General features: G+C 59.8%; 1 protein-coding gene across 1 annotated transcript in view; it reads left to right on the plus strand.

The window, feature by feature from the left end:
- Positions 1 to 21,311, plus strand: part of ACSBG1 (acyl-CoA synthetase bubblegum family member 1) — a 45,339-nt gene that overhangs the window by 10,214 nt on the left and 13,814 nt on the right. Inside the window, exons 2-6 of the mRNA XM_073882123.1 lie at positions 6,064 to 6,162; positions 7,131 to 7,234; positions 16,444 to 16,664; positions 17,076 to 17,164; positions 17,451 to 17,571. Of these exons, the coding sequence (XP_073738224.1) occupies positions 6,064 to 6,162; positions 7,131 to 7,234; positions 16,444 to 16,664; positions 17,076 to 17,164; positions 17,451 to 17,571 (634 nt within the window). The remainder of the gene's footprint in view (positions 1 to 6,063; positions 6,163 to 7,130; positions 7,235 to 16,443; positions 16,665 to 17,075; positions 17,165 to 17,450; positions 17,572 to 21,311) is intronic.

Here is a 21,311-nt window from a genome sequence, read left to right on the forward strand (position 1 = left end):
CTGCTGCTCCCCCTGCTTGTGCTCTAGTTCTCTCTCTGACAAATAAATAAATAAAATCTTAAAAAAAATTTTTTTTTCAAAGTATTAGTTGATGGAGGGTGTAATAAAAGGGTCTCATGGTGAATGACAGAAAATGGGACCATGGGGTGCCCACCCTTCTGCGCCTCACCCTGTTTGCCCCTGCCCCACCCAGGTGGCCTGGGATGAACCCACAGGTCCCAGTGCCCAGAACACTTTCTCTTGGGCGGGACAGGATTGCCTCCCAGCTCAGTCCGGGTTTTGCAACAGAGCCTGGCGATGGATGAGTTCATCTCCATGCAGGCTTGTGAGCTTTGTCCCGACAGGGTTGGAGGCTCTGGGTGTGGCCAGTTGGGTTAGAAGTGAGCTGGCTGACTGGCCCCACCCAACATGGCAGGAGCCTAGGTGGAGCTGGGACCAGCCTTTGGGGCTGAAGCCTCTCCCCAAACACACCTCTGCGGGAGCCTTGCACTGGGGACTCAGTCCCCAGGGTGCCTGCCCCAAATATGTTCCTTCTAGCAGATGTGAGGGACATGGCTTCGACCACCCGTGCCCTGTTCTCACCCTGAGAGACCATGGGTCCCTAGAAGTCCTCTGCCTGACCAGGGTCCCCCGGGAGCTGGTCCGTCCTGGGGCCCTAGCTGCTTCCGCTTGGGGCCAGCCTCCTCCATGGCACCATGGCCTCGGGAACATCCTCTGCCTCAGGTCAAATCTTCGAAACTTCACTCTTTGCCAAACCGTCTCCTTTAATTTCGCCGTACCCCCCATCCCAGCCTGGGTCTGGTAAGCCCAGTGACCTTGAATGCTCCTCTAGTCACTGCCATCACCTCTCAACCTTCGAGGCAAGGCCCCCATGCCCCCTGTGTGGGGGTTGCTGAAGCACTCTTCACGGTCGGAAGGAGGACCCCCCCTGGAGCCGTCAGACCTGGGGAAGGGACAGATCATTTCCAGCTCCGGGAATGTGGGCTTAATTCGGATTTTTATTTCATGGTAGGCAGTTATGTTTAACAAAATAACATCCAGCCTCTATGCTAAGTGCTCTGGGAGGGGCTTAGCCAGGGCAGCTCCAGAGGGTCCCTCCCAGAGGGCTTCCTGGAGGAGGGGGGTCTGAAGAACAGGATGCCGCTTGTGGGTTTTGCAAGGGGACGGAAAGTGACGATTACACATTTCCCAAGCCATCCTGATCCTGGAAGAAGCCTATTTACCCAGCCTCCTCGTCCATTTAGAAACTAGATCCAGCTGCCTCAGGGGTGCTGAGAGAGCTGGGCGTGGGGTTGCTGCCAGCTCTTGAACTGAGGACCTTTCTGATGCCATCCCCCACCCACACCCATGCCCAGCACCAAGTCCAATCATTAACGCCACCGCAGCTCAGCCCGCAGCAGGAGAGCATCAAGAGGAGGGAGGAATCATCCGCGTCCTGGGGACAGAGGAGGTCTGCGTTCCTTCCTGGGGTTCGCTGGGGCTGGGAACCCTTCCAAACACTGGTGGGGGCGAGGGGGGCTTCTGGCAGTTCTCAAAGGGGCTCATGACCCATGGCAGGCTCAGGGCTAGGACCCCTGACCCAGATGGTCAGGACAGCCTGAGGTGGCAATGGGCATTCACTGTCAGGAAAAGAGAACTTTCAGGAACTGGAATTTGGTGAAGGGCAGAATTTTCTGGAAGTGGGTGCGCGGGCAGTGACCTACCAGCTTACTGGGGTAGTCGGGAGGCATCTGACATCTGACTGGGGTCAGGACCATGGAACCACCTGTGCCCTGCCTCTGGGCCTTCAGGTGGGGCTTATAATTCCCCCTGAACGCCCAGCAGGGCCCTGCATGTCTTCCCCTCCCCAAGAGGCCGTCTGGATCCTGAAGTTGTAGCTTGCAAGGGATCGCTAAGGGGTGGGGGCCCCCAGGGCTGGAGGGGCGGCTGGGAGGGGGGTTTCCAAGGAGCAGGGGCCCTGGTGTTAGAAGGTTTGGGTTTGATGCCACAATCCTGCCAAGTCCCAGAGTAGGGGAAGAAGTAGAGGGGGCATGAGAGGGCAAGGGGCAGGGGCGTTTGCTGCCATGGGACAGGGGAGAGAAAGCTGTTTTATGATGCAGATAATGGGTAAATCTAGCGCGTGTAGTGTCCTGGTTCCAGAGTGGGTCACAGAGACCCAGGATCTGATCCCTGCTCTGCCTTCTTGCTGGGCACGCAACACCGGGCCAGTCTCAGGCTCTCCGGGCTGCTCTGCTGCTCATCTGGAGTACGGGCTCTGGATGACGCCTCCACTGCAGGGCTGTAGAGAGCATGCGAGGAGCCGGCACATGGAAGATGCTTGGCACAGCTCCTGCATTTAGTAAAGAGAAGTTAAAAAGTCGAAACCAAACCAAAAGGGAAGCTCCCAGCCCACCACGGGAGCCCAGGCGGGCTTCAGGTTCGGCGCCCAGCCACAGGGCCGTGTCGTCCTGCAGCCCACAGCCCGCCTCCCCTCCCCACACTGGTAGGTCCCTCTTCCTCTCTCGCTCCCCACCCTCTTATGTAAGGCTCACAGGTGGGCAGCTGGGGCCCGTGCCAGGTGGGTCAGCGGTGTCTGGGGCCACACCTCACCCACAGCCCCAGGGCAGGCCGGGGCGGGTTCCCTCGCATGCCCAGCCCCACTGCCTCATTACCTGGAGCCCTGGCAGCACCGACTCCCACACTTGGTGCCTTAGCCAACGGAGCGCAGGGAACGCCGAGTCCTGTACCTGCCTTCACGCGGGGGGAGACAGGTGAGCACCCTGTGCAGTCAGACCCGGCCCTGCTGGGCGTCCACTCTACCTCCATGCCCGTTCGGCCAGGAACCCGGGAACCTGAGAGAGCAGCTGGGAGTCCGATCTTCGAGGTGAGACAGGCCATGTGGACTAAGGAGAAGAGAGGGCGGTGGGCCACCGTGTGGAGGGGTCAGAGAGGCCCGTGCGGATGCAGCTCCTGGGCGGGCTGCTGGCATGGCACGCTCCAGCTGGGGTGGCCGGGACATTGGGTTCTGGAGGAGCTCCTCTCCCAGCTGGGGCCTTTTAGGATCCGGGGAATGTTGGGGCAATGCCCTGCCCTGAAATCCTCTGCTGTGTTCCCAGAGTTAGGGTCTCCCCTCGCACCCGGGGCGGAGAGAAGCAAGAACTGGAAGAAGGAATGGGGAGGGCGACCGGGGGGGTCAGGAGTCTGCAAAGCAGGAGTCCTGGGGCTCTGATTGGTTTGCTCATCCTGGTAAGCGCCTGGCCCAGGGAATAGAAACTGGAGCCCGAAGGCGAGTCTGTGTTGTTCTCGATGTGATGAGATGTGTGGGCTTAGCAGGCAGTAAATTACAGTCAGGTGCCCAGCCTCAGGAGCCGGTGAGTCCTGCCCAGCAAGGAGGGCACCTGCGTCCTCGCCTGGTCCGGCCACGGCCCGTGACGCACACCGTGTCTCTGTTGCAGGGCGGTCTGGTGGAGTGGGGCCTCTCTGGGGCTGATGCGTTCCCTGAGGTCCCCACTGTCTCCTGGGTGAGCTCGAGGGGCGCGGCCGCCCCACGGGGACCATGTCAGAGATGCTCCTGCTCAGGTCTGCCAACTCCATCCTGAGGACCATGTAAGGAACAGGGACCCCACCCCCCTCCCAGGGAGAGTACCCGGGCCACATGGCACCTGGACCCCCCGTCTTGGGTTTGGGGGTTTCCATTCCACTGAGTCACCCTCCCAATTGTACCCAAGAACTTTCTTTTCCTTACTCCCCGAAAGACCCATGACAGCCCCCCAGCAATATGTGAGAGCCACTGAGCACTAAGCACTTTGCAGGTACCCTGTATCCTCACCACAGACACGGGGCTGACGCAGAGCACCGAGGCTCAGAGAGGTACGGTGACTTGCCCAGGGTCACACAGCTAGTGGAGCTGAACCCAGATGGGCCAATTCTGGTGAGCCTCAGAAAGCATTTATTGAGCACCGATTGCATACAGCACAGTGGCCTGGCTGTTGAAGATGGAAAGGGAAGAAAGACAAAATAACTAGGAGATGGACCCCCCCCCCTCCAGGAGGGGCTCCCATGGAAAAGGAAGGCTCCTCTTGGCTTGTGGGTCACACACATGGTGAAAACTTGAGGAGGATGTTTCCTGAGCTCCAGCTGTGTACCTTAGTGCATCTCAGAGCCAGAGGACAGACAGACTCAGGGAGCTTACCAAGCCGCGTGCGGCATTCAAGGCCCAAACCGGAGTGTCCAAAGGCCGTGAGAGTGAAAAGGTGTTGGGGATAATGCCCGACGGCTTTCTGAAGGAGGAGCTGAACGAGGCTTGGTAGGCTCTGTCCTCAAATGGTCCCCTTCAGCTCCTCGGGCAAGACAGGAGGACAAAGGAGAGACCAATTGACCAGAGACGGTTAGGAGAGGGAGTGCAGGCTCTCCCAGCCCCCTCCGCCGGTCCCACGCACCTCACCTCGGGGTATATTCATGCACACACGCCCTTCAAGAGCTACCTCGCCCCCCGAGCAACCGGACAGGTGCTAAGCACATTTGGTTTCTGTGCAAGATCAGTAAGGCAAGGTGCTTATGGGGTATGTGCAAGCAGGAGGAGTCTAGTTTTCCAGAAGGAGAGGAATACTGTGCTCATCCCCTTTGACAGGCGCTGGTCCTGATCGCGGTGGTGCCACCTCGCCTGCTGGTCCCTCGCCGGCCCCCGAGGCCGCCCAGAACAGTGGCAGGAGTCAGAGGGGCATGGGAGGGGTCAGGGCAGTCGGGGTGGCTCCCCTCGGAGGACACTGGGAAAGCCAGGTCCCTGGGCTCACTCCCCAGGCAGAAGAGGCCGGCTTGTCCAGCGTTGGTCTCTCAGCCCCCGGGCCAATGCAAAAGGGGCCAGGAAAGAGGGGGCAGGTGCGTGGCTGGAGGCCCCCCTTCCCCCCGGCAGCCGCAGGAGCGTGGGCGAGGGTGAGCACTGAAGCCGGCGCCGTGGCACCCCGCCCAGACACGGGGCAGTAGGCCTGCGGGGAGGGCACAGGCCCCAGTGCCACGCACCGTGGCCCCCTTCCCTTCTGTGTCAGGAGCCAGGCCAGACGTCAGTCCCTGGTTGTGACCCCAAGAGCAGCCACACGTCACAGGGAGGTCCTGCGAAGTCTGTTTCAGACGGTGGGCGAGGGTGCCATCCCCTTCCAGGATGTTGACCTCTCTTAATGAGGCATCCAGCCTTCTGCGGCTCAGGGCTCCACATGGGCCGTGCACGGGGTAAGCAAGGTGTCCCTGTCACAGTCCCCAGAGGAGGACCGGCTCTACCCTGTGACCCCAGACGGGGGGCGGACAGCAGTGCGTCTGAGCCACCAGAGCCTGGCCCGTGCATGGGGGTGCTGGGCACTTGGGAAAGGGGCCCCCACACCCAGAAGTTTCCGCACGGGATAAGCTCCCTTGGCCCCCGGCTTCCTTAGGCAGCTGTCTTTTCGTTTCGTCCGTATTTAGCTTTTTTGAAACCAGAAGCAGTTTACACACATTTTTATCAGGTGCAGGAAATGCTGCCGGTACCTTCTGATGCTGGGGATTTAAAGCAGACTCATCTGGCAGGCGGTCGCAGCCTCCCACAGCCTCCGCTAATCTGGGGGTGGCAATTCCAGAGGCCAGTCGGCTGTAGGCGCCGGGTTCACCCTGCAGCTGGCCTCACTCCTTTGAGGACGCGGCCAGCAGAGTGTGGACCCTGCACCAAGTTCACTGTCCCCACTCAGGGACTCCCAGTGGGGCACCCTCGGCCCACGTGTGTGCGTGTCCCACATTCACCCACTAATTATATTGTCTGCGCCCAGAGCTCTGGAACCATTTGGTATCAGCACGGCTGTCTCTGTCCCAAAACAGATGCAGCATCCACTCTGCCACCGAAGCGAGTAATGGTGGCGGCCAGCGCCCCAAAGTCAGCAGGACGAGTTCCACGCACTCAGAACCCTCTGCCTGGCACAGGGGCCCCTTGGTCCCTGTGCCAGACAGAGGAGCCTTGCTCACAAAGTTCCCAAGAACCGACTTGCCCCCACGTGCCCCCCTTCTCCCCAGGCCCCTCCCTTCATAACCTCCTGATGTCTTTCACTTTAAAACCTATCTCAGGTTCTTAAGCAGACTGCGGCCAGGTGGGCCTGGGTGCGTTCGCAAACTTAGTTTGAACCTGCAGTACCAGCAAGGAATAAGGCCGAATGTGACAAGCAGGTAACTGGCCCAACAGCCTGGGAAGTGGGCAGGGATGGGACTAGCCCCACCCTGACAGACGGATGGGACTCTCTGGAGCCAGGGTCCTGCCCTTGGGGCTGCCATGACCAGCTGCACAGGTTGCACACTGCACAACTCCAGTAGGCTCTGTTTACATACTGATGAGTGTGAAATATGCCTGTGGAGTTGTGTAAGGCCGTAGTCCTGCTTGACTCTGGTGCATGTACTGAACTCCATCCGCTCATCACCCAGGATGTTGAGGTCTGGCCAACTGAACCCTGAGGACAAATGGTGCCAAGGATCGGTCGGCTGACAACAGAGACCCCATAACCCCTTGTGCTATCCGGCTGGAAGGGGAGATCCATCGTCTAGAGCCACCAGGCCTGGGAAGCGAGGAGGATCTGGGCCAGGGGTGAAGGGGTGGAGGCAGATGGCCTGAGCCCCAGATCTCTCTGGCTCCACCCCTGTTCTCTCCATGGGGCAATAGGCTAGGGCCTCCCACAGGCCCCCTTGGGGAGGGGAAGTCCTCACTGGGGTCTGCACAGGACACGTGGGAGCCCTAGAAATGTCCTCAGCTCCACTCTGAGCTTCTGAGCATGGCTGTTTCCAATGTCTGAGGCCCAGGGGGTGTGGGAGTGAGGAGGAGGGGCTCCACTGGAGTTGTGCCCAGAATCGGCCAGTGCTGAACCCCCAAGCCTTTCCGTGTCCAGATGGGGACACTGAGTCCAGAGGGAGCTGTGCCCAGAGTCACACGACAAACTAGAGCAGAGCAGGGCTCGGTGCTGAGAACTTGCAGGGAGAGCCTGGGTGGGGTGAGGTTAGCCTGCGGCTCCGGAGGTCTTGTCCCCTGACCCCCACCGGGAGGCAGAGATGCCTGCCAGAGGCAGAGATGCCCGTGTCACCCCCGGGGTGCCCAGATGGAAGCCAGGCCAAGCTCGAGGGTCTCACGTTGTTTCTCCCGTCCCCAGCAGCTCCCTGACTGATGGGCAGACGCTCTCCAAAGAGTCCCTAAGCCATGCTCTCGTGCTCTCGTCCTCAGAGAAGGAGAAGGATGTCCAGCTGGATGGGTCAGGTGAGCTGGCTGGGAGGCTGCGGGCTGTGCTGGGGTGCTAGAGGGCCACGGGCAGCACCCGGGCAGAGGCCAGCTGGAAGAGCCACAGGACAGGACTTGGGGGCCGCAGCAAGTAGAAATCCCGCCGGTTGCCATGTCCCCAGGGACCCCGCCACACCCCTTTCCTTATGGCTGCGTCAGGGCCAAGCCTGAGGGAAGGCAGTGAGTGGTGGGGAGGACGGAGGCAGGGAGGCAGCCGGGGCCTCTGGATGGGTGGAGGCCCTGGGGAGCAAGGCTGGGAGCTCCCAGCCTGGCAGCCTGGGGTGAGGTGCCGGTCGGGGGGCTGGGAGTGGGCAGAGTGTGTGGGAGGCTTGCAAAGACCTTCGCCCTCAGACAGTGGCCCCAGGAGGGTGGCGGAGCTATATCATTTACCCGGAACAGTCATCAGAATGATAGTAGCCACATAGCTTCCTTCATTTTTATTGGCTATCTGACAACATTGTAGCAACAGCACAAGTCCAGCAAAAACTGAAACAGTAAGCGCCTGGGGCAGGGGTCACCGCCTCCGGGGTCTGCGCTGTCCTTGGGGTGGCACATCCTCTGGGAGCAGAGACTCCCCAGACGGCCCCCTCGCTCGGGTGTTTGCGGGGAAGCGTTTGAACTCGGCGCGTCTTTGGCAGAATGTCCTTCAGTATGGGTCCGCCTGGTGTCTTCCTCGTGGTTAGACTAGGTCTGGGATTTGGGGAGCAAGTGGTAGTGTTTGAGGGGGAACTAGCTGGGGAGGTCATTTCTTCAGGTCCCTGCGCAGGACCGAAGGGCGGGCGGAGCCGGCAACAGGACAAGGGGAGGCTCCGGCCTGGCTTTCTGGGTTGGAGGACAGACACAGCGTCAAAGCAAAGGTCACCATGCCCACTAGAAGAGATGCCAAGGGGCGTAAGGAGGGCGGGCTCCCTGGGGAGCAAGTGCCAGTGACCTCCCCCAGTGGGGCAAGCGCCACCATCAGACAAGCTGCCCCTCTCCCGGGCTGGACGTCTTGGGCTAAAGGAGCTGCTGGGGACCACTGCTGTCAGCAGGCGCATGGCAGAGTTGTCCCCGGGGACGTCAGCCCTCCCCGGGGCGCTGTCCGGCCAGCCTCGTGAGGGTCATGCTCTGCCCAGCTTCTCCTGTTCAGCCCCGGGGCCTCTGGGGCGCGGCTGAGGTGAGATCTGAGTCCAGCCAGGACCGAGCGCCTGCCATGGGCCAGCCTGGTGCTGGGGCTTGCTCTCGAGACTCCCCCACGGGGCCAGGAGCCCAGGCTCCAGCCTCTGCAGGGAAGGAGGTGGGAAGGAGTCTTGCGGCTGCCCCGTCTGGAAGCATGCTCCGTAGGATCGGGAGAAGGCCCCCGTCCCCGTGGAAGACTGTAGGGAGGGGGCTGGAGGGTGGTAGGAGGGGTTCAGTCCTCCTTCCCCACCCGGCTGCCCCCTGAGAACATTTACCCCATGCTAGGCTTTGTGCTGAGGGCTTTGCAGTCTTTCATGTTGTCTTCAGAGCCCCACCGGGTAGGCGCTCTATCAGTCCCACGTGACGGAGGTAACCGAGCTCAGAGAGGTTCAGTGGCGCCGCCGGAGGAAGTGGAACTCTTGGCTGGCCACGCTGCCTCTTTGGGCCCTGAGTAGCAGTGCAGTCCCCTTCGGGCCTGGCCAGCCCCTGCCTGCCCTCCCGCGAACCGCTGATCTGGCAGCCCCTCTGGGGAGCTCTGGGAGGCCTGCCTTCCGCAGTCAGCATCCACCTGGCCCTCCCTGAGTTCCCAGAACCTTGAGGGTCCTCAAGCTCCTGCCCCCAGGCCAGGCTCTGAGCTAGCAGTAGGCCCACTGAATCTGACCACACAAAGTCAGCCTTGCGCCGGGCCCTGGAGACACAGTTCTTTCTAGCCTTTTCTAGCTGAGCATGAACCCCAGCTGGAGCAGGGCAAGGCCAACACTGCAGGGAAGGGGAGGGGGTCCAGGGAGGGTAGCTGCTGGAGATGAGGCTGGCCAAGGCCTGCCCCCCACGCCCACTCTTCCTAGCAGACTCCTACACCCACCAGGGAGCTCTGACGCGGGGGTTTCTAGCCCCATGAGGCCCGCGGTTGGGTCAAGGGCTGCACGGGGCCTCCCTCTGTCCCTCACTCCCACCCTTCCCAAATGCTTCAAAGGCACGGCTGCTCTTTGGCTGGAAGGAGACAGATACAGCCTTGTCCCAGGGAGCTCACAGCCTGAGGCTGGGAAGCAGGGTGGGGCCAGCGGGAGACAGAGGTCCCCACTGTCACTTCAGCCTCCGGTGGGGGTGGGGGTGGGGAGGTAGGACAGACCTCACCCCGAGTACAGGGGAAATTCATGTAGGCAGCTCCTCACCTGAGAAATGGGAGCGAGTGGGAACCCTAGCCTCACCAGCCAAAAACAGTGGGGATCCTTGTACAAACTTTTTCTAATCAAATGTCCAGTTCTGTTAAGTTACAAGTGTGTATTAGAGGCTTCCCTGGGCCCAGAGTGGCTCGTGTCCGATGTAGTTTTGGAATATAGGGGAGGTTGGTGGGATCTGGAGCCCACGGCCAAGAAAGAACTCTTGAGATGTCTTTGGGGCAAAATGGTGGTTTTATTAAAGCCCCGGGACAGGGCCCGTGGGAAGAAAGAGCTGCTGCCCCGGGCTTGTGAGCGGTGGCTGAGTACATACTTGTCCAGGCCCAGAGTTGCTCATGTCTATCCCCGGGGTGCTGATAGGGTGTGTGTACAAGGGAGAGGCCCGGAGGCCGGGCTCATGCCCAAAATGACATGAAAACCACCTTGGGCACCTGGGGACCGGCCCCAGGGGTGGCCCTGAAGCAGGTGCCGGCAAAGGGAAGCAGAGCTCTGTGGGGCAGGAGGAGACGGGCTCCGGGGTCCATGTGCGTTTCCTGCGCACGCCCACCACAGGGCGGGCAATGCCCATCTCAGCGCCCCCACTGCCATGGTCCAGGCCTGGACAAGTGGAATTCTGGGGGGTAGAACATAAAAGCTAAAACAGTGACCCCAGGGGGGCCCACAGAGATCATCTTGTCCCTCCCTCCCGATTGTGATTCAGATGGGGAAACTGAGGCCCAGGGAGGACAGGGGTCTGCCCAGGTTTTCTCTGCTGAGTGGCCACAACCCAGAGCTCCTAACCCTCGGGCAAGAAGGCTGGTGAGTGGCCAGCAGGTGGAGGGGGTCTCTCCCACCTCAGACACAGTGGAGCCAAAGTCACATTCTGGTACATTCTGTACAAGGTCTGGACAAACTGTTCTGTCCCAGGCAGGCCTTATCCTTATCTCGAGTCCTGTTCTGAGGCCGCCATGGCCTCTTCCCCTTAAATATCCCCACGAGTACCTGGCACAGGTCTGAGCAGTGTCCAAGGGCCGCGGCAAAGGGTCCCTGTGTGCAGAGGGAGCGTCCTGGCCCCCGTCCAGGCTGGCCTCGGCAGCGGGGGCTTCGGCGTCCGGCGCTGACAGGAGCATCTCGGAGGCAGATGTGTCCCAGGCCTGAGAGCCTCCGCCACCGCAGGCCCATGCATCCCTCCAGCTGTACAATAGGCTCGTTCTTGGCCATTCCCACGGCAGCAGTAACCACCCCCGGGCTTCTCCTTCCCCGCCACCCGCCCTCGCCCCTGTTTTTCCTCCTTCCCGGCCAATTGAGAGTGATTTCCTCTGCTGTTCAGAAGCCTTGATCCCAGAGCCCCAAGGACAGCAGCTCCCAGCCTGCCGGGCCGCCCCCAGCATAATAGGTGATTGATAAGACCCAGCCCAGGGTCAGGCCAAGACCGGTGGCCACGTGAACGAGAGAAGGCGAGGAGGGCCCTGACCTGGCATGGTCTCGTGTGTTCTGGGGGCTGGCGGTTGGCCGCGGACTGCTAGCTGGGTTGGGTGTGGGTGCCTTCCTGGGTGACAGGGACCTCGGCTGGGTCCTGGCTGTGTTCTCGGCTGCTACTGGAGCCGTGAGCTTGGTTGGGCACAGCAGATCTGCGTCCCTGTTGAACATCAAGGTGGGGGTCGGGGACACTTTAAAGGGCTGGCAACCCGTCCCAATTTCTAAGTCTCTGCCGCCACCCCGGGAGCCACCCTCGGAGCGGCAGGCCGACGGGCACCCCCAGCTCATGGGCCCTCCCCACTGCTTGGGTCTGGTCGAGGGCCAGGCTCCTCCCCCAACCCCATCCCCAAGGGAATGGACCGTGGACCCTCACGCCTACACCCCATTCGGCTGCCAGGACTGACTGAGGCCTGGCCCCACTGTTGCCTCTGACCTGCTGTGACCTTGGCCATCCCTGCCCCTCATAGGGAAGGCCCCTCACGCCACCGATGTGCCGCATGTGGGAATTCCCGACCACTTCTCCGCTAATCCGTCCGTATCCCAACGGGCACCACAGGCTTAGCCAAGTGCAGTGGTTCCACGGGCTCAGAGTCTGTCCGGAGAGAAGGAAGGAGGGTTTCGGGAGCGCCCGCTGTGCTGGGATCCGAGATGCAAATGGTTTCCGCTCTGCCAGTGAGCTGACACCACGCTCCACCCGATGTCCTCCTGCGGGCATTTCCTTGTCATTAAACTCTTTAAGACTTGATTTTCATGACCACTTAGCATCCACGGTGTGGCTCCCCCTGAAGCATTTACCAGTCCCCTCTTGGGGACACTGGGTCGTTTCCAGTGACCTTGCTCATAGAAACAGAGCCATGGAGAGATGGGCCTCCGGGCTCCCAGTGTCCAGACCTCTGCTCCGTTCCCACGGGCTCTTCCTGCCAGTGTGGCTGCGGCTCCAATGGGACTCCTTTTCAAAGCCCTTTGGTATAGTTGGCTGATTGCCCCCAGGAAGCTCGTACTGACTCACGCTCCTGGCTGGTCGTGAGCGGCATTGGCTGGGCTGGTGACATCTTTGCTGTTTCGCGCTTCTTCACGTTGGGAGAGACCCCGTGCAGGAGGCGGGTGGGCCGATGAGGTCAGATGGCTCCGGCCAGGGAGGTCATCACGACGACAGGCCAGGCGGGGACGAAGCGAAGCTCGGCGTGGCCTAGGAGTTGGGAAGTAATGGACTCCCGTGGCTCCCTGTGCGGTGGCAGCCACCCTTGGGCACACTCAGCCCACCACCCACTTCTCCAGGCTCCCCACCCCAGCGGGCCGCGGCCTCTGCCACCCATTCTCTGCAAGGCCTGCTCCGATGCTGCAGAGAGAAGCTCCCCAGGCGCGGTGACCCTGTGTGCTCGGCAGCTGGCACCAAAGGCCGAGACCCCTGAGCTGTGGCAGCCTCGGGCAGAAGGACACTGAGCCGGGCTCCCAGGCACACAGAACGGAGGTTCGCGTGGCTATGTAGGCAGGCACCCACTCAGTGGGCCAGCCTGTCTCAGTACTTGGGCAAGAAGGTGACCTGCATCACCGTCGGGCCATGCTGGTGAGCGGGGGGAGGAAGAGCAGAAGGCCTGGGTCCCCTAGACACACAGGGACCCTGGGACAGGGTTAGGACAGAAGCTAGCTCCTTTTTCCCTGAAGGCCCCCTGACCTCCGCTCCGGGCTGGGCTTCTGCACTCGGGCCCCAGGAAGTAGTCACACTGCTTACAAGAGCCTCCAGCTGTGGGAGAGGCTTGACCCTCAGCAAGGCCGGCTCCAGTGTTCAGGGAGGGGTGGTACTTGGGACCGGAAGCGCGGGAGAGCTGTGTGGCGGGGAGCAAGTCTCAGTCAGAGACACAGTGTGGGCCAAGGCACGGAGTGGGGGGCAGGGGGCACCAAGAGCCGCTCAGGCTGGTGCTGAGGTCACAGAGGGTCTTCCTCAGAGGCCACAGTGTGCACAGCACCCTGGGGTCAAGGTCAGATCTGGGTTCCGAAAGGTCTCTCCGGGAGCCCTGGAATGTGGGAAAGGCAGTGGTGGCCACTGCCCAATGTCACCGCTCCTGAGCTCCCCTCCAGGCCTTGGGCAGGAGGCAGGACAGTCCTTTCCAGAAGGAGACACGGGCACTGGGTTCCGCGGGGGCCTGGGCGTTAGCCTGTGGGTGGGAATCCAGCTCTGCCCCCAGCCGCGCAGGTGACTCGCCTCCCCGTTTCTCAGAGGGTCAGCTGTGCTGCCTCGGAGGCTGGGAATAAGGTACGTGCCGCCCACCTGCAGCACAGCGGGCACTCGGCAAGCCATGACCACGGCAGCACTCCATGGGCAGGGTAGTGACTGGGCCTCCAGGACGGCGAGCAGGCCCCATGCCCACCAAAGCCTTTCCTCTGGCCGGTCTGGGGGCTCGGGGGCCCAGCTGGCTCAGCTTGGCTGTTGGAGCCGGTGCGGAGAAGGGCCGGCTGGAGCCCGGGGCTGCAAGCCCCGCCGTAAGGCACCCATCCCCCAGGCTGGCTCTCCTCCCTGGGCAGGTCAGCCGGGCTAAGTGGAGCCAGGCTCACAGGCCCACCAACATCCCTTCTTTTTCTGGTCCCCTCTGTCCTGTGCGCAGAGCGCGGGCACCGCCAGGCGGGACCACACCATTAGCAGGAGAGCAGAAGTTAGACGAAGGAACTCTGTCTGACATATCCATCCAAAGGTCATATGCTTTTTCCTTCTGATTCAATGAACCCACTTCTAGAAATCTATCCTTTGGAAAGCTTGGAACAAGGGCCAAAAGCTGGGAGCCGTCGGAGTGTGCGTGGCTGGGAAAGTGACTGGGACCGGCGCTCGCCCCCCGCCCGCCCACCTGCACGGCCAGAGACTCCCTGAGGTCACAGAATTAAGGATGGGTGATTTTTGACAGCTATGTTTGATTTGGTCTGCATAATGTGGTTTTTTTTTTAAGATTTTATTTATTTGACAGAGAGAGCACAAGCAGAGAGAGAGAGGGGGAGAAGAAGGCTCCCTGCTGAGCAAGGAGCCCGATGTGGGACTCGATCCCAGGACCCTGGGATCATGACCCGGGCCGAAGGCAGCTGCCTAACCGACTGAGCCACCCAGGCGTCCCTGCATAATGTTTTTTTAAAGTGTGAGCCAACATTGAAATATGGGGTGATTGCACACAGACACCCAAGATGTCAGGTAACCCTTAGTTCTCATTCCTGCAGGGCACCAGCTTGCCCCTGCCGATGAGCTGTGCCCAGCATTCCCACCATGCCCTGTGCCCCCCCCCGTCGCGGGGGCGGGGCTTGGGACAGTTACCGTGCCCTTGGACTGTAGCTCTCCTTCGTGAGCACTGTTCTTTATCGAGAACGGAGAAACAGAAGGAGGTTTCCCAGAGCCCTGTGTTTCCGGGACGGTGAGAAGGAGCCTGACTCTTTGTGGGAATGCAGACTCTGGTCCCGTGATTCCCACGCAGACCCTGGAGTGCTTCACTCATGTATTATTTATCGTTACGCATTAGTTTTTTAAAGATCTGAGTTACTCATTTACGAGAGAGAGAGCACAAGCAGAGGGAGAAGCAGACTCCTTGCCGAGCAAGGAGCCCCACACGGGACTCGACCTGAGGACCCAGGGATCGTGATCCGAGCTGAAGGCAGACACTTAACCAACTGAGCCACCCACGCACCCCTCTTTACACATTATTTTTTGTGATGCTGACACCTGGCCCCTCTGGGCATTTTGGGTTTGCTGCCCTTGATTCATGCAATAGTAACAGGGCCTGGGGTGCCTGGGGGGCTCAGTAGCTTGAGTGTCTGACTCTTGGTTTTGGCTCAGGTCCTGACCTCAGGGTCCTGGGATCGAGCCCTGCATCTGGCTCTGCGCTTAGTGTGGAATCTGCCTCTCCCTCTCCTCTCATGCCCCCGAGGGACCTGCCCACCGGGAGAATCCACCTTTTCTGGTTTAGGGACCAGGGAAGGGAAGAGGGCCTCCAGCTGCCCAGGTATTAGAGAACTTGTATTGAGGTATAATTGCATGGCCTCAAATTTACCCACTTTAATGTGATAATTTTCCACTGAAAAAAATCATTTTTTTGATTAGCGAATTTTCACGGTTGTACCAACATCGCTGCAATCTGATTGTAGAACATTTCCATCACCTCAGAAAGATCCCTGGTGTCCATTTGTGGTGACTCCCACCACCGGGCAACCACTAACCCGCCTTCTCTGGACAGTTCCCATACATGGCGCATCCTCTGGCTTCTTTCTGGGAACACAGTCTGAGACGCACCGTGCTGCGCCCATAGCAGCCATGTCTGCCGCTTTGGGGTGGACTTGTGTTCGGGGTGGGGTGGGGGTGGGGTGCCAGGCTTGACTCTGGTCACCGGCGGACGGGCGTTTGGTGGTTTCCATGTCTGACCATTACAAATGATGCTGATGGCATTCATATCCACGTCTTTCTGTGGCAAATTCCGTGGCCTCCTGGGAAGCTAGGAACCAGCTCTCCTGTCCCAGCCCGGGGTCTTCTGTCAACTTCAGGGTCCATGTGCAACCCAGGAGTGTCCGGAGTGTCTGGAGGGGAGGGACGAGGTCATCCCACGGGATGGTTTTGAGGTTGGTGCCATCCGTGGCTGGGGCCACCCATGCGGTCCAGCCAGCCGGTGGCAGGGCAGCCCCCTTCCTCCAGAGGGTCGTCCGCTCCGCAGGACAGCCCTGGCCCAGGGAAAGGAGGCCCCGTGGACAAAAGGGTCTAGACCTACCGCTCACGGGGCCGGCTCTGTGACCTTGGGGAGATGCCCGGGCCTCCCTGAGCTGCGCTGCCCCATCGGCAAACCGAGGCACCACCCCCTGTGGGGTAGACTGGGTCCCTGCGGGAGGGATTCTGCACAGCGCCAGCACCTGACGAGAAGGAGTGAAGGCTGACCCTGTGGCTGGGACCCTACTTGGGCTAGTCCGAGCCACTGGGCTCTGGTCCCCCGTCGGGAGGGCTGTTCTTTCTGCGGCTTTGAACTTCCATCCAGTTGGGTCTGTCCCTGATTCTCAGGGGCAGAGGAAGGGTGGGAAACCCAAAGCACGTTGAGTTCTGATGGCCCCGCTCTTCTGAGGGGGCCCGAACACCACTGACCACCCAGCCTCGAGGGGCAGGTTCCACTGGCACGAAGACAGGGAAAGGTCTAGGCCCTCAGTGTCTTTACGGTCTCCCTAAGCCTTGCCTATCCTCGGGGCTGTCAGACCTCCTCTTCCAGGCAGCCTCCCAGCTGCCCCGGTTCCGATCTGCCACCACCCATGGCCCAGCCCCCAAAGCACTGTTGGGACCGGCGGCCTGGGAGATCTGCCCCCCGGGAGGACCAGGGCCTCAGGGGGTGGGGGCGGGGGACCCTGGGCCAGCATGACCCCAGCTGTGGTCTCCCTCCCCCGCAGAGGAGAAGCTGTGGACAACGCGGGCAGACGGACGCGTGCGCACACGCATCCACCCCACCTGCCCACAGCCTCCCTACACTGTGCACCAGATGTTCTCCGAGACCCTGGACAAGTATGGGGACCTCCGTGCTATAGGCTTCAAGCGCCAGGGCACATGGGAGCACATCTCCTACTCCCAGTACTACCTGCTGGCCCGAAAAGCCGCCAAGGGCTTCCTGAAGGTGAGGGGCCCCTTGAGATGCAGCCTTTCCCTCCCCAGACCTGCCTTCCAGCTCTGGACCCTTGTAGGCCTCCTCCCTGACCCCCAACCTGGCGAGCCTTTAGAAGGAATAACTGTAAAACCATTCCCGTGTATTGGCCCGCTGGGACGTGCTGGCCCTCCCCACGTGCCAGCCACTCAACACCTGGTTTTCATTCATGATCACACTCGAGTCAGGCTGGGCTGCCTGCTGGGCTGGGCGGAGGGCCTGACTCCCTGGGAAGGTGCCGGGAGGGGCAGCAAGGGCCCCAGGGCATTCTCCCACTGGGTGCCCTGGGAAGGTGGTCCCCGCGGTCTGGAAGGGGGCCTGGCTGGGAATGAAGAGGCCCCCTTCCGTGCCCACTGACCTGGCCTGTCGGCCTTGGTCCTGGAGCTCGGCCTGGAGCCGGCGCACAGCGTGGCCATCCTCGGCTTCAACTCCCCGGAGTGGTTCTTCTCGGCGGTGGGCACGATATTTGCAGGGTGAGTGGCTGGGGGTGGGGCACAGTCTCCGGTGGGTCGGAGGTGGGCAGAGAGGGGAAGGAGGGCTGTTCCCTTTTTCAGAGGCCCCCATGCCCACCCCAGACCCCATCTCCTCCCTGGGGGCCCTCTCGGGACCCCTCTGCCCCCTGCCTGGGCAGCAGTACTGAGCTGGCAGGGGAACCCTGCCTGTCCGGGCGTGGCAGCCCCCTGGGCAGGGCTGCGGGCTGGGCGGAGGGAGAGGCCCTCTGCACCAGTTCAGACACGAACCTTCCCGGGGCTCCTGCAGCGGCATTGTCACTGGCATCTACACCACCAGCTCCCCCGAGGCCTGCCAGCACATCGCCCATGACAGCCGTGCCAACGTCATTGTGGTTGACACACAGAAGCAACTGGAAAAGATCCTGAAGGTTTGGGGCAAAGGGGAAGTGGGCACGGGGGCCAGAGGCCAGGTGTCCTTGTGGACCTCCAGCTTACAAAGGAGTTTCCCATCCTCCCTTCCGGGGTCCCCCTCATCCTCCACGGCAACCCCATGACACACAGATACACATAGAACAAGGCAGGGCAATGGGTACCTTCCCGCTGGCCAGCTCCGGACCCTGAGGACCAGGAAGCCCAGGATGGGGTGACAGCATTGGGCTAGGGCCACCAGCTGGCCCACTGCCTCCTGTGGACACTGGGGTCCTCTGCCGGTGGCAGGGCTGTGTGCCGTGAGGGTGGCCCAGGGCCTGGACACCTTGAGCACTCAAGCCTGACCTTCAGTGCAGGATCAGGGGTGGGGTAGGGGGCTGCCACAGGGCAGGGGCTGCAAGTCTTACAAAGTCTTCTAAAGACAGCGGGGGCATAGCAAGACCTCGAAATCACCCCTTGAGCCAGCCGGATCTCCTCTGCAGAGGGGGGATTCACTTAAGACCCCTCCCTTGATTGGCTGCATCCCACGTGAACCACGGCCAGGGTGTGGCAGCCTGGGGACTGCCCCGAGCCCCAGCCGTACCCACTACCTGCCCCCGGCGCGGTCCTCAGGGGCTCCTTGCATCCCCGAGGCCTGTGGGATTGACTTGGAGGCTCGGCTCTGGTTCTGGAAGTGTCCCTGAGGGTGGGCAGTGGGATCTGGATGCCCAGAGGGGCGGCTGGACCAGGGGCCCCCCTCCATCTCCAGTGAAGAGGTCACCCCCTCAAGCCTAAAGAAAGAAGCCAGCTTGGTTGGCCATTGGCTCCCATCAGAATCCTGGGCCGGCCGGGGCTGCCGCCAGACCCCTGAGGCAGAGTCACTGGAAGCCGACCCCAGATCAGAGTGTGTTTTGAAATAGCTCCCGCAGTGAAGCTGTGGGCCCCCTGCCTCAGTTTGCGAAGGCTGGTGTTCTGGACGCAGCACCTCCCCATTCACGTGGCCCAGGCTCCCCCATGTGCTTCTCTGTGTCCAAGTCCCTTTCCGTGAGGACAGCAGCCATGGTAGGTCAAATCATTTAAACCTGATTCCCTCTGTAAGGACCCTATTTCCAAAGAGGAGCCCATTCTAAGGTACTGGGGGGTTAAGACTTCAACATATCTTTTTGGGGGACAGAATTCAACCCATAGCAGTACCATATAAGTGCTTTTAAATTATATTGTTAAAGTCAAGAACTTTAACATGGGAAGAAAGAAAGGCGTTGTTATTAAAACTTAGGAGGTCTGAAAGGCAGTTCATCCACCCCCGTCCGCATTTCACACACAAAGAAACAGACCTGGGGGGCGGGGGTCTCAGGGAGGCGGCGGTTACCGTGTTCGGGTGCGTACAGCACAGCGGCCCTGAGAAACGGTCTTGTAAGCCCATTTTACAGACAAGGAAAGTGAGGGCCAGAGAGGTGCAGGATGGCTGACTCAGTTCCGTCCCGTCCCCTGTAAAAGTGGCAATAGGGGAGGGACGCTGGGGCACTTTTCATGCTGGGTTCATACAGGGGAACCGCAAGAACCAATTGAGAGAGTCAATGAGGGGGCCTCGTGGGTCAGCAGCAACAGAAGGTAGCATGGGGGCACGGAGGGCCATGTCGGCACTCAAACGGAAGGCATGACAGGCCCCAGAGGGCAGCCACTGTGGGAGGGGGTGTTGAGGGAGCCCCCGCCAGGGGCGAGGCAGGAAACGGTCTGGACAGGCCCCGCGTCCCATGGGCCGGTGCCGGGACGAATGCCACCTGCGGGCTGCTCGTGCCAGGCAGGGTTTCATCGGAAATGCATCAAGCCTTTCCATCCAACAGCAAGTACAAAAGTTGAGCAACAGGGGGAGGAGATGGGCGGGTAAGTCTGGAATGTGGGACACTGCTCAGGACGGCTGACCTAGTTTCTGCAGCGAGTTCATGGCAAAGGTTCTCACCCTCAGTCCCGTGTTGGAAGCACCCCCCAGGTGTGTTCCACATGAGGTGCCGGGCCCCACACCCCTCAGTGTCAGATTGCAGGAGGCCTCGGGTGGGGCCCGAGGATCTGTATTTCTAACAATTTCCCTGGTAAGGCTGCCCTGTCCTAGAGGGAAGCAAGGTGGGGCTTTGCTCTGAATTAAAAGACACTTAGACCCCAAGTCAGTTTGTCTTCGGGTATTCCATTTTATCTCCAGTGGCTTGTTAGTTATTATGTTAGTGTTTGCTCTCGGGTTTACCGTTTGCATTTTTAACTTAGCGTGGTCTGCTTTCCCATCGCATGACTCACAGCTGTGTGCTGTGCACGGTCACAGGGTTCTGCTACTTCACCTGTGACGCAGGGTCCCCACCAACATCCTGCCTCCTCCCCGCCTCCATTCTGCCTCCATCCAGGTTACAAACCCTACACTACATTGTTTTAAATGGTCGAGTATCATTCAAAGGCATTTTAAAAGAGGGAAAATGTCTCTCATATTTACCCACCCGTTGCCATTCCTTTCCGTAGATACAAGTCTGCTTCTGGCATCATCTTCCTGCCTTAAGGATTTTCTTCAACATTTCTTATAATACACATCTGAAAATGTGTTTATTTTCTTTTTTTCAAAAGATATTTTCACATGGTTTAAAATTCTGGGTTGATAGGATTTTTTTTTTCTTTCAGCCTTTTAAAGATTCCATTCCAGTGTTTTCAACTTTATGTAGTTTCTGATGAGAAGTCTATTATTTTGTGTCTTTGTTCCTCTCCGTGTATATAGGGTATCTTGTTTCTCTGGCTGCTTTTATTTATTTTTATTTTTTGACTTCTTAAGTTTTTATTTTGGTTGCTGTGTAGTTGATACATTGTTTCAGTTTTTGGCAATATTAATTTCAGGTGTACGATTCAGTGATTCAGCACTTCTGTGCATCACCCGGTGCTCATCACGACAAGTGCTCTCCTTCATGCCCATCACCTGTCTCCCCCATCCCCGGAGTGGCGGCACCAGCTTGCGTTCCCACCACCAGTGCACAAGTGTTCCTTTTTCTTCTCTGGCTGCTTTTAAGACTTTTTTCTTCATCATTGGTGTTTAGCAGTTTGTTATGTTGTGTCTTGGTGTGGTTTTTCTTTGTGTTTATCCTGCTTGGGGTTCATTGCAAGTCTTGAATTGGTGGATTTATAATCAAATTTGGAAATTTCTCAGACTTCTTTTCAATTTTTAAAAAAATATTTCCTGGGATTCCAGTTACATCTATGTTAGGCATCTTGGTATTCTCCCACGGGCCATGTCCTTCCCATTTTCTCTCTCTCTCTGAACTTTGAGGCCTGTGTTTGGCCTTTCAGGGCAGGTTCACAAGGTTTAGCGCCAGTGCTCAGATCTGACCTCTCTGGGTCTCTGCTGAACGCCTCCAGGGGCCCCTGCATGCTGGCTGACGGACATACAGACGGTTCCGGCCCCTTATGAGCTCTGTCCTCCTGCCCCAGTGGCTGCCGTGCACCCTGGCACTCAGCCAAAGACTCCGGAGCACCAGGCACCTGACGAGAGAGTTCTAGAACTTTCTCTTCCCAGTTTCTCCTCACTAGTGTCCAGTCCTACAGACTCTAGCCATCACGGCTTTCCTGAACTCTATGCTCTGTCACCTCCACTCAGCAAGAGACTGAATTCTGTTCCCCCTCCCCCTCTCTGTCCCCCTCCCCTCCTCTGTCCCCCTCCCCCGTCTGTCCCCCTCCCCCTCTCCGTCCCCCTCCCCTGCTCTGTCCCCCTCCCCCGTCTGTCCCCCTCCCC

This window comes from Callorhinus ursinus, unplaced genomic scaffold (genome assembly GCF_003265705.2).
Source record: "Callorhinus ursinus isolate GAN/ISIS: 27379988/994484 unplaced genomic scaffold, GSC_fseal_2.0 scaffold45, whole genome shotgun sequence".
Taxonomy (NCBI): domain Eukaryota; kingdom Metazoa; phylum Chordata; class Mammalia; order Carnivora; family Otariidae; genus Callorhinus; species Callorhinus ursinus.